Raw genomic sequence first — 12,954 nt, forward strand, 5'->3', positions numbered from 1 at the left:
GCGTACATATAGGACATAGCATACATATACATTTAGAAAGTGCCTGCCAGTACTTCTGCCATGTCCCACTTTAGATCTCCACTCACCTGGAACCTTGCTTGTACACTTCTTGGCAGATGTTAGCTTTCTGATCATCCAGCAAGTTTTTTGCTGAATTTACAATCCCAGTTCCAAAAAGTTAGGACGCTGTGCAAAATCTACTTATAAACAGAATGATTTGCAAAGCTTATAAACTCATATTTTATACACAATAAAGAATAGAAAAAATATCAAATGTTTCCCAAATGTACAATTTTAACCAAAAAAAAGGTCATTCTGAAACTGATGGCAGCAACACAACAACAAAAAGCTGGCAAAGTAGGTGGCACTAACAATGAAGAACATTTTGCAACTAATTTGGTTTATTAGCAACAGGTCAGTAACATGGCTGGATAAAAATAGGGCATCCTAAAGAGTCAGGGTGCTTCAGAAGTAAAGATGGGAAGAGGTTCACCAATCTGTGAAAAAGCTGCATGTAAAAATTGTCGAACAATTCCACGGTGAAACACATGCGGAGGTTGCATTCCATGCATACCTCGTGTTACGAATTCTGACTGAGAGACTGATTGCCCTGTTAACCTTTGCTTTAACCTGATGCACTATGTTGCCTACAACATTGTAATGTACAATTTTATATGTTTTTTACCAATAAAAAAGGCTGTTTTTACACTATTGGGATTCTCTCTTCTCCATCTATGAGCCCCAAGCTACAAGATATATGTGAGCTGACATCTTCCCACTTACCATAAAGCTATATAGACCCACGTGCAGTATTGCTAAGGGGTCCACATCCCTCGGTAAGTGCAAGCACAAGAGGATGATGAGCACATTTCACTGCATGAGTCTAAAGTTGTAAAACACTTCAGCACTTTATCTGGATCAATGTTAGATCTTTTTACTTTGGACTTTAACTGAGCCATTGCTTGCAATTATTATTTGCATTATTTGTCACATATGGTATTTGTAGTATGTTTACGCTGTTTTGCACTGTGATTTATGATTGAATATTTATTACCCTTGAACAGCAGCAATGGTGGTTATCTGTTGGGATTTTAATCTAGCGTGGGTTTTTTTTTAGTTTAATTATTAAGGTTTTACTTTGTCAGCTTTTTGTTGCCCTGTCCCAACTTTGAGACATGGCGCTGCCATCAATTTCAAAATGATCCAATTTGTTTTATTAAAATGGTACATTTTCTTAGTTTAAACATTTGATACGTTTTCAATTTTCTATCATGAATAAAATTATTATCATTATTATACAGGATTTATATAGCGCCAACAGTTTGAGCAGCGCTTAACAAAATGAAGGCAGACATTACAGTTACAATACAATTTGGAACAAAAGGAATCAGAGGGCCCTGCTCGTTAGAGCATACAATCTAAAAGATATAGGTTTATGAGATTTGCAAATCATTGCACTCTGTTTTTATGTACATTTCACACAGCGTCCCAACTTTTTGGGAATTGAGATGTATTAGAGACTTTCTTGCATTCATTACATTTTTTAGGGTTTATCTTTATGGGGGTCTAGATCCACTAACATACTAGGGGTACACTAGTAAGTGCTTACACATTGTAGTAATTTATGCTTGAAACTATTAACACAGTCTTCTTCCCTTACTGGTAATCTATCCATAAGTAATTTTGATTAGTGACAATTCACATTAGTGCGGTGACCGGCATTTTACTGCATTGTAAAACACCAGTTACTGCTAAGACACACAAAAAAATTGGATTTTTGTCTTACCGTAAAATCCTTTTCTCTGATGTTCATTGACGGACACAGCTTCAGAATCTTCTTGACCATTGGGTTATGCTCCCCTCTACAGGAGTAAGGCACTAGGCAGGAAAAAACTTTTCCACGCCTATGGGGCAGTCCCAGGGGGTATATTCCCACACTCTGCTGTAGGCATTCAGCTTTTTTTCTGCCTAGTCAGGAGTAAGGACCTAGTTCCTAGCTGGGATCTCCCAGTTCCAGGGGATATACTCTCACTCCCTGCTATAGGCACTCAGTTTTGTTGCAAGCAGTGTCAGAAGAAACATAACCCAACCCAATAGAGGGGTGGATGGTGTGTTTCCGTCAATGAACATCAGAGAAACTGGATTTTTGTCTTACTTTAAAATCCTTTTCTCTGATGTTCATTGACGGACGCAGTCTCTGATCTTCATATCAGTAGGGTTATACTGTCCCCTACAGGAGTAGGACACTAGGCAGAAAAAAGTTCTGGCTATGCCTATGGTCAGTCCCAGGGGGTATACCTTCTCTCCCTGCTATAGGATGTCAGTTTTGTATCAAAGCAGTGTCAGAGAAAATAATACCAACCCAACTCAAATAGAGAGGCGGGTACTGCGTCCATCAATGAACATCAGAGAAAAGGATTTTTACGGTAAGACAAATATCCAATTTTCTCTATCGTTCATTGACAGACGCAGTCTCTGATCTTCATATCAGTAGGGACGTCCCCAAGCAGTGCCATAACATGAGGGGTGGGAACAGCAGAAAAATAATTCCCCCAAGGCTAAACCATAGCCAACCAGGCTATGAGGACTCCTCAGAACAACAAGATGAGACCCACATGGAAAAAAAATTAAACACCCTCAAGGGAGACTAAAACACCCTGAAACAGCAGCCTGCAAAACTTTGCGGTCAAAAGAGGCATCTACAGATGCCAGCACATCCACCTTGTAAAACTTTGTGAAAGTGTGAACAGACGACCAGGTAGCCTCCTAGCAAACCTGAAGCACAGATGTCAGATGGCAAAAAGCCCAGGAAGCACTAAGCACCTAAGTAAAGTGCGCCTGGACAGGGAAAGGTGGAACCTGACCCTTAATTGAATAAGCCTGCACAACTGTCTGTCTGATCCATCTGGAAATAGTCGCAGCCCTTTCCTTGGGCCATCCGTAAGAACAAAGAGCGAATTTGACTTTCAAAAATACTCAGTGGCCGCCAAGTACCGAACAACATCCAAAGTATGTAATGCAATTTCCTTAGGATGTTTAGGCTTAGGAGACAAAGAGGGTAACACAATATCCTCAGTTAAGTGAAAACTGTAAACCACCTCCGGAAGGAAGGACGGATCCGGACGAAGTACCACTTTATTCCTGTGAACCACAAGATAGTGAGAACGACAGGACAACGCCGCCATTTCCGACACCCTGCACGCAGAAGTATTAGCCACGAAAAAGGCCACCTTCTAGGATAAGGTACAAGAATGACTGGAATCACTTCTGCCTCGATCCTGCCAAGAAGTCTTGGCAGCAACTTGAGAGGAGGAAAGGCATACATCGGCTAATACTGACCCCCACAAACCTTTGCACTTTTCTGTTGAGACGCCAACAGATCTACATCTGGAGTGCCCCAACGAAGGCACAACTGCTGGAACACCTCTGGATGGAGAGACCATTCCCCTTGATCCAAGGTCTGTGGACTGAGGAAATCTGCCTGCCAATTTTCCATTCCTGGAATGTGAACAGCGGAGAGAGCTGGAACAAAGCGTTCCGCTCATCGGAGACTGCAATCATGGTAATTTTATTCAGTCTTGAGACCGGAGGGTCCACCATAGGTGGCACAGTCCACTTCTTTATAAGGGACTCCTCAAAGGGGTAGCATCTAGCAATCCGCTTAGGCCGCCCAGGGGAACGCTTTGGGTGGTCCCATTCTTTTTTTGAGCATGTTGTCAAAATACGCGAGAAAGGGAAAAACCTTTGCCGCTCTGGATGGCTTGTGAGTGCCCAACATAACCTGCGGCTCAATCGCAGTCGCAGCTGCGTCTTCCATTTAGGGTCATTTCGAGGAGACAGGGCCCCAGGTTGTAGACCTGGCCGGGAGACCCACGTCTGCGGTGGCTGAATTAGATTCAGAATCTGACACATCAGATGAGGTGGGGGTAGGCGGTGAGCGTTTTTTGGCACCTCGCCCTTTAAAGGCCACCTCCACCCGGGACACAAAGGATTCCAGGACCACCGAAAGTGAATCTATGGATAGCTGGGATCCAGAGGGCCCTGCAGCCTCCTCCCAGAACATGGCCGTCAGTGATTCTCAATAGAAATCCACTGCAAAATGGCCGCCGGGTGTACCAATATGGCCGCTGAATCTTGCAGAGCACAGGGGCTACAAGAAAATGGCAGCACCGCGCAGCCTGCGGAGCTACTGAGGACCCTTGAGGGGACCTCCCAGCCTCCTGGATGGGATCGACAGGAAAAGGGGCCCTGGGAGTGATAGGTAAACCCCCCCCAACGATTGTTCGCCTGTCGCCGGCGGGGCAACCCCCCCCGCCCCCACTGTCGGCCTTAAGCTTAGTCCCAGCCCCCAGGAGTAGTTACAAATGTCCCATAGCCCCAGTAGTGAGGAGGGGGAGAGGGAAAGGTAGGTGGGGGCTGCGTGACAGGGGAACCCAGGGTTGTGAGGGTCCGACAGTCCTAGGGAGGGGCCCGCATCCACCCCAAAAGAGGGGGGAACATTTACTCACCATACTAGGAACAGGCGGGCGCCATCTCTTTTACGGTAAGACGAAAATCCAATTTTCTCTTTCGTTCATTGATGGACACAGCTTCAGAATCTTCTTGACCATTGGGACGTCCCAAAGCAGTGTTAAACATGAGGGGTGGGAAAAGACACAGCAGAAAACACAGTTCCCAAAGACTAAACCTAGCCAACCAGTGAACATGGAGCTCAACCAGGAAAAACTCGAGCTCACCTGAAAACATACACCCTCAAAGAGGACTAGTCCTTTCAAACAGCAGCATCCATAGATGCCAGCACATCTACTTTTCAAAATATTGTGAAAGTGTGCACAGACGACTAGGTGGCTGCCTTGCAAACCTGCATCACTGACACTTGATGGCGGAAGGCCCAGGAGGCAATAAACACCTGTGTAGAATTCACCTTAACAAGAAAAGGAGGAACCTGACCCTAAATTGAATAGGCCCTTCACCACTGTCTCTCTGATCCATCTAGGAATGGTCACAGCAGCCACGGCCAACCCTTTTCAAAGTCCATCCTTAAGCAAAAATAGTAAGTCTGATTTTCTAAAAGACTCCGTAGCTGCCAGGCACACTCTGATAGCCCGAATCACATCCAGGGAATGCAAAGCAATTTCTTTAGAATGCTTGGGCTTAGGGCAAAGTGAAGGCAGTACAATGTCTTCATTCAATTGGAAATCAGGAACAACCTTAGGGAGGAACGACTGACAAGGGCGAAGCACCACTTTATCTCTGTGAACCACCAGATAAGGTGAACGACCGGACAACGCCGCCAGCTCCAACACCCTGTGTGCAGAAGTAATAGCCACCAAAAAGGCTACCTTCTGGGACAGCGTAAGTGTAAGAGAACATTTGCTCTGCAAAGACGTCTTCCTGTCAGAAATCTGACAATGGCCAATGCGCATGCGTGAATTCGCGCAACCGTGCACGCACATTTGCGAGTACGCGAACGTACGTGAGACATTGGCGCCAAAGGGACTATTTAAACCCAGCCATTGCACTGCTCTAGTGCTGCTTTGTCTTCAGCCTTGGATACCTGTTACCTGTTTACCTGCATCTTGTTCCTAAGTTCCAGACCCGGCTTGTCCTGACGATTCTCTGATCTCCACCTGCACCGACCCGGCTTGTTCTGACGATTCTCTGATCTCCACCTGCACCGACCTTGGCTTGTCCCGTGACCTCTCTTCCTGTCTGCTCCTACTGGCTTCTACGTTACCGAGTGGCTCCTGACCTGGCTCGTCTTACCACGCTTCTGTCAATCCCAGATCTGTCCATCCTGCATAGGAAGCTCCTCCTGTTACCCAGGAACCCCTGCTTCCAGAACCTGCTGCCTGCTCAACACCCTGCTCATCGGACTTCTCTGTCAACCTTCACCAGTAGCCATCGTCCGCTCCAAGCAAGTCTCCAGGCGCTTGTGCTACTCTACACTCAGGTGTCCCCTTTCTGCACTATCATGGGTCCCGAGTCGGAGGCTCAAGGGAGGCCTTCCTCACAGTGTCAGGCTCATCTCCAGGTTCGTGATAGTAAGCAGGGGAAGCTCTCAAATATTTTCGAAAGGAGGTGTCTGGAGAACCGACAGCACCAAATTGAGGTCCCACTGGGGCAACAGAGACTGCACAGGGGGAGCCAGGTGGGAACCCCCTGAATAAAGATGCAAACCAAGGAATGCGTGACCAACGGTCATTGGAAGAAGACCGACAAGGCCGAAACCTGGCCTTGATGGTACCCAAGGCCAGACGCTGTTCCTCCAGCGAGGCCAAGATCTGAGCCACCGAAAAGGAGCGAGGTGGAACCCCAAAAGACTCACACCACGCAATGTACCTCTTCCAAGTACGATGGCAAATCTTCCTAGAGGTAGATTTCCTAGCCTTTAACAGTGTAGACATCACAGATTCAGACAAAGCCCTATCCTTCAGCACCTGGCTTTCAACAGCCAAGCATTTAAAACCAGCGACTGTAAAGCAGGATGGAGGATCGGCCCTTGGGACAGCAGATCTTCCCTGAGTGGAAGCCTCCAAGGAGCATCTTTGATAAGTCGTACCAGGTCAGCGTACCATGACCGGCAGGCGCCAGTCTGCAGCCACTAGAATGACCAGATCCCTTCTGCCTCAATCCTGCGCAGGAGACTTGGCAGAAGTTTGAGAGGTGGGAAGGCATAAATCAGACGATACTGACCCCAAGGAGCCACCAGTGCATCCGTAGCGTCGACTAGAGAATCCCGAGAACAAGCCACAAAATTTCTGTACCTTCCTGTTGAGACGAGAGGTCAACAGGTCCACCTCGGGAGTCCCCCACAGGAGACACAGCTGATGAAACACCTCCGGATGGAGTGACCATTCACCCTGGTCCAACGCCTGACGACTGAGATAGTCTGCTTGCCAATTGTCCCACAGAGAGAGCAGGAACGAAGAATTCTGCCATCCTTATAATGCCGGCTACTTTCCGAGCTGCCAGGACACTTCTTGTGCCCCCTTGGTGATTGACATAAGACACGGACGAGGCGTTGTCCGATTAAATCCTCGCCGGACACCCCTGAAGGCAACCTGTCCAATGAACCAGACAAAGACTGATCGCCCGGAGTTCCAGTATATTGATCCAGAGTCTAGACCCCCTGAGCACAATCCGTGCCGAGAACGCCTCCCCATCCAGATAGACTGGCATCCGTGATGACCACCATCCAGTACAGGGGAAGGAAAGACTTGCCCTGTCGAAAGCTTTAGAAAACGAAGCCCCCAGATCAGGGAACAAAGCCATCAGATCCTGAGAGATAACCGACTGCTGGACAACAAGATCCGAATAGCCACCTGCAGCTTTTGGAGCTTGTCCCCTGGGAGAAACACCTTGGCTGAGGCGGAGTCCAGAGACAGACCCAGAAAGTCTGACCCTCGTGGGCGGAACAAAAACAGATTTCTGTAGATTCCAGTTCCATCCGAACTCCTGCAGAGTTCGCACAGTGATCTCCAGTTTGTCCGAATAGAGCAGATTCCGCTACCCCCGGCTCAACAGGATCAGATTGTCCAAAGACTTCGGATTCTTGTCCCATTTGGCAAGACTCTCTCTTTGCAGAGGTCTTGTGTGAAACTGTGCAAACGGAACCGCCTCAAAGGTAGACACCATCAGGCCCAGCACCCGCATACAAGTCCTGAGAGATGACTGACTGCTGGAAAACAAGATCCAAATAGCCACCTGCAGCTTTTGGAGCTTGTCCCCTGGGAGAAACACCTTTGCTGAGTCCAGAGTCAGACCCAGATAGTCCAACCTGGTGGACGGAACCAGAACAGATTTCTGTAGATTCAAATTCCATCCGAACTCCTGCAGAGTTCGCACAGTGATCTCCAATTTGCCTGAATAGAGCATTGAAAGATTCTGCTTGCAGAAGAAGGTCATCCAGGTACCCCAGTACCGCAATCCCCCGCTGACGCAGCAATGCTAACACCGGGGCCAACACTTTTGTGAAGACACGAGGAGCGGAGGCGAGACCAAATGGTAACGCCACAAATTGATAAAGCTCCTCTCCAACGGCAAAGCGGAGGGAACACTGGTGACCTGCATATATTGGAATATGAAGGTAAGCGTCCTTGAGGACAGAAGATCCCCTTGATGTAGGGAAACCACCACTGTACGAATGGACTCCATGCAAAATTTCCGTACTCGCATAAAACGGTTCAGAGCCTTGAGGTCCAGAATTGGACGTACCTTGCCTTCCTTCCTCAGAACTGTAAACAGGTTGGAATAAAATCCCTGAAAATGTTCCAAACTCAGAACCAGTACAATCGCCTTATAGTAACAAGTCTTGTACTGCCCCAAAGAGACCCCGCAGGCAGTCTGGGACAGGCACAGGTTGGAAGAAAAGAACCTTTCTGGAGGAAAAGACCGAAACTCAATCTTGTAGCCAGACCGAATCAACTCTTGGATTCATTTTTCTTGAATCAGGGAAGTCCACGGATCCAGGAAAAAAGCAAAGACGTCCCCCCACCCCGGACACAGGTGAGGGCGCCCCTTCAGGCAGAAGGGGCTTTATCCGCAGGTCTGGAAGGAGCCGCTGTCGGGTTACCAGACCAGGTCCTCTTGGAACCACTGGCAGAGGTCCGGAAAGGCTTAGATCCTTTGTCCTGAGATCCTGTGGAGTGAAAAGGACACTTATGAGCCGAGAAAAAAGGACCACGCCTGCGACGAGACTCTTTGCCCCTGCTGGCCTGTGGAAGTAGAGTACTCCCCCCCCCCCCTGTAAGACCCCTAATGATGTTGTCCAGGGAAGAGCCAAAAAGGCGACTCCCCATATAGGGGAGATCAGATAAGGCCTTCTTAGAAGACTGGTCCGCCGACCAGTATTTCAGTCATATCATGCGCCGAAAGAACCATTGCTGTCACAGACAGCCTGGAGACTCAGGGAGCCGCATACAGAGAGGCGTCACGGGTAAACTGCAACCCCTGGACCAACTAGCCTGCCAGCTCCGCAAAGGCAGGAGGAAGCTGTTCCCCCTTCAGGTCTTGGTGCAATATTCTAGCCCACTCCGTCAGCGTCTGGGACACCAAGGTAATGGTAAATATCGGCCTAAGGACTGAACCGCCCATGGTAAACATTTGGCGGGTCAATGCCTCAGCTCTTTTGTAAAAGGGATCATTAAACACTGGAGACTCCAGTGGATTTATTCAGACTAGAGACTTGAGAATCCACCACAGGTGGTACAGTTCAATTTTTTAAAAGGGAATCCTCAAAATGATATCGTCTAGCGAAACGCTTAGGCACCGCCACATCGCGTTTCGGACAACCCCACTGACTCGCGACAATTATGTCAAAGTAGACGGGAAAAGGGAAAACCTTTGCTGTTTTTGAAGCTTTAGGGGTACCAAAGGATACCAGCCTATTCCGACACAGCAGCAGCTGCCTCCTCCATTTTTTAAGTTTCCTGCACCAAAACAATCAGTGCATTCACCAGCGCCTTTTCATGCGCAGCTGTAGCAGAAGAGGAATCATCCTCACTATCAGAGCACTCAGGGTGCGTGGATGCAGACCCATGTGGCGGCGGCCAGATCAGACTCAGAAGCTGAGGAGACAGAGGAGGCAGGTGAAGGTGGGGGATGCATTTGGCTAGCCCGACTGGTCAGAACCAAATCTACTTTGAACACTAAGGACTGCCGTCAGTGCAGACAGGGATTGATTGGACCCAGAGGGGCCTGCAGCCTCTGAGAGGGATCAGGTGGAGAAATGTGCTCCAGGGACTCCACAAGTTTACCAGGGGAACCTTACAGTTAAAAGAAATAATACTGCAATGTGACCACCCCACTGCCACACTAGCGGCACTACAGGTCTCAGCACAAGCAGCCACTGACCAAGCATAGAGAGGGAGAGCCCAAGGGCACCCACAGGGACTCACCACCACTGGTCAGGCACAGAAAAGGCACCAGAATACTGCACACCCTGCGGCAATCAGAGTAGAAAAGGAAGTCCTGGAGTTAGCACTAGATGCAAGGAAGGGGCTCTCGCCACCGAATTCACCGCCTACAGGGCTCCAAGAACATGGCCACAGCTATTACTAAAGGGAAAATTACAGGAAAATGGCCACCGGACTTTCACAAACATGGCCGCCAATCTACACAACCAGCCATCCACAGCAAAATGGCAGCTCCCGCTGCGCACACGCGGCTCCTGGGGCTCACAGTTGACCCCAGAAAAAACAAGGGGAGCCCTCTCTGCAGTGGGGCTATGTTGCAGCCGACCCAGCGTGGAGTTGAGGTCTGGGAGCGCTCACTGGCCAGACTGGGGAGACAGTAAGGATCTAGATTATCCAGTCTGTCACCCAGTCTTGCAGATGATTGAAGTTCTCACAGGAACAGAATATAATAAAAGAAGATAAATAATAAAATCTGTATAAAAAGGAAAAAAATGCTAGGACCAGAGATCCCAGCTAGGAACTAGGTCCTTACTCCTGACTAGGCAGAAAATAGCTGAATGCCTACAGCAGAGTGTGGGATTATACCCCCTGGGACTGCCCCGCAGGCGTGGTAAAGTTTTTTCCTGCCTAGTGTCCTACTCCTGTAGGGGGCAGCATAACCCAAATAGTCAAGAAGATTCTGGAGCTGTGTCCGTCAATGAACAAAAAAGAAACTATTGTTTTCTATGTGTCCTATTTACACTGAAATGCAGCCTGGAGATGTACTGCAATGATCTGCAATAATATGCATACATTCTGCATTTTATCACAGCACACTGGACAGGACTGAATATAACTGTACAGCAGCACAGCGCATCATGTCAATTTTGTACAATTCAGATAAAGTTTTTACAAAAAAAAGAAGAAAGAAAAAGGGAGCTGTGTGATGTGCTGAATTGTGCACCACACCACCCCCATCAGAGCAGACTCACACCCTTAATGGGGCAGGTTTTTATAAATGTGTGGGAGATTTCTTTTTTTTTTTTATTTCCTATTTTCACCGTGGTTTTTAATATATCTATGGCTACTTTAAGTATAATACATTTTTTTTACATATTACTTGAGATTGCTTTTGGTTTGCATTTTTGTTAATGTACTCATCCATGATTTGGGATTAAGACCACTAGCCAGGTTTTTCTTTTCTTTGGGAGAGAGAGGTAATTTGTTGGATACCAGTGGACTCCAAACTATATTATTTTGGCCTTGAGTCCACCTACTGTTTTGGTTTCTTCAACTGTAAAATACTTTGATGTCTGAATGTCAGTCTGGAGTTTATAGGCAGGATTTATTTGCTTCCCAACTGCCCTAAGTAATGCCCACATCTGATGCTGAGTCTCCATGCTTAAAATAACTGAAACCCAATGAATGAAAGGGGCAGGCCAGGGATAACAAAAATGGGAATAAGATAGGAATAATAGAGTTAGATTATGCTGGACATCCTCCAGCCAGGAAATGAGACTGACTTAGGGCCAGTTCACACCATAGAAATGCAGTCCAGATGCATTCCAAATGCCTTTCTGTATGTGCGTTTTTAATGCATTCCAGTGCCTTTTTGATGCGTTTTGATGCAGTCCAGTGCATCCCCCCCACCTCTTTTTTTCTTAACCTTAAATAAGGACATGTGTGTTCCAGTGCATTTTGGTGCGCTAAGGAGTGTTTCAGTGCGTTTATGATGCATTTTACAGTGTACCAGTACACTACTTTTTTTTTTCTGGAACTGGAACGTACTGGAACTGCAAGCACCGGTGTGAACTATGCCATTGGAAACTATGTAACCTACTTTCCATGCGTTTTTCATGCAGAAAAAAAAAAAAAAAAAAACACACTGGACTGCATGTGGTGTGAACTGACCCTTACTGCATCTTACAATGGACCACAATTTCAGTACAGGAGATGTGGCAGCACAACTGGGCAAGACTGAAGGTACAGCTGGGGTTGAGCTTTAATAGCAGGGGTTCTATCTGTCTAATCTGCTGAAACTGCAGGAATCAAATAGCGAGTTTCTGTTGTCTTTGAAGGTACTTTATTTTTAGTGGCCTCTGAATTTGTAAACATATTTAAATGTTTAAACTAAACCAACCAACCTTCTTGTACAGCAAGTACAACACAATTTTAAGATAAGCATTTTTGTACAAGATTCATCAATTACCTTCTGTTTGCAAAGCATGCTGGATTTCCAAGAGTAAAGTCTTGCACCGCTTGCATATTTGGAATCCCTGTGTTTTTAAATAGGCCATATTGTCACACATCTACTATTAGAAGAGGTGGCAAGGAACATTGTGCCCTTCTGTGCAGTCTGTATAGTCTGATCTCTATGTTACTTTTTGTATTTCTGAGCTAGATGGAGCGACTGCTTCTGTTTTTTTTTTGTCATATTTACCGGTTTAAAAAAATAGTTTAAACCTACCACATATATGAAACTATATATAAAACTATGCATATTATTTAATGCCTCCTTAAAATCCCAATTACATTTGTTAACAATAAATAAGAAACATGTCTGTTAGACAAATTTTATCTGAAATGTATAAATAAGAGCATTATGAAAAAAAACACAAAAACTTGAATAAAGAAATGACTGAGCTAGTGTATACCTTGCTGGTGACAATGTAGATATACTATTTCTTCTAGACGAATAGTCATTGCATAGTCCCAATAAACACTAAAACAAAAACAAAGACAAGCGATAAAAAAATAAAGGAGATTCTGACAAAACCAGGGTTAATGTTTTGGTGTGCGTTTGTGGGTTTTCTCCTCCTCCCTATATTTTTCTAAAAAGGGTGTATCGTAAATGAATTTTCCCCTAATATTATGCATTTACATTAATATTTACTACCCAAAGGGTTACTGACAAGCTGAACACACATTTATTTTGGCACTGTATCTGATAATGAATGCAAGAAAAATGTCAGGCGTGTACAGGGATAGTGGAACGAGAAAATATTACAGGCTGTTCCAAGGAACAAAATTGTACATATCTTTAGTTTCCAAAAATAAT

The 12,954-nt window shown here is 46.2% G+C and overlaps 1 protein-coding gene across 1 annotated transcript in view; it reads right to left on the reverse strand.

Annotated features, from left to right (window-relative positions):
- SGSM1 (small G protein signaling modulator 1) overlaps positions 1-12,954 on the reverse strand; it is a 458,328-nt gene that overhangs the window by 120,350 nt on the left and 325,024 nt on the right. Inside the window, exon 10 of the mRNA XM_082258183.1 lies at positions 12,551-12,618. Within this exon, the coding sequence (XP_082114309.1) occupies positions 12,551-12,618 (68 nt within the window). The remainder of the gene's footprint in view (positions 1-12,550; positions 12,619-12,954) is intronic.

Source organism: Pelophylax lessonae (genome assembly GCF_965119305.1).
Source record: "Pelophylax lessonae genome assembly, chromosome: 1".
In the NCBI taxonomy this organism is placed as follows: Eukaryota; Metazoa; Chordata; class Amphibia; order Anura; family Ranidae; genus Pelophylax; species Pelophylax lessonae.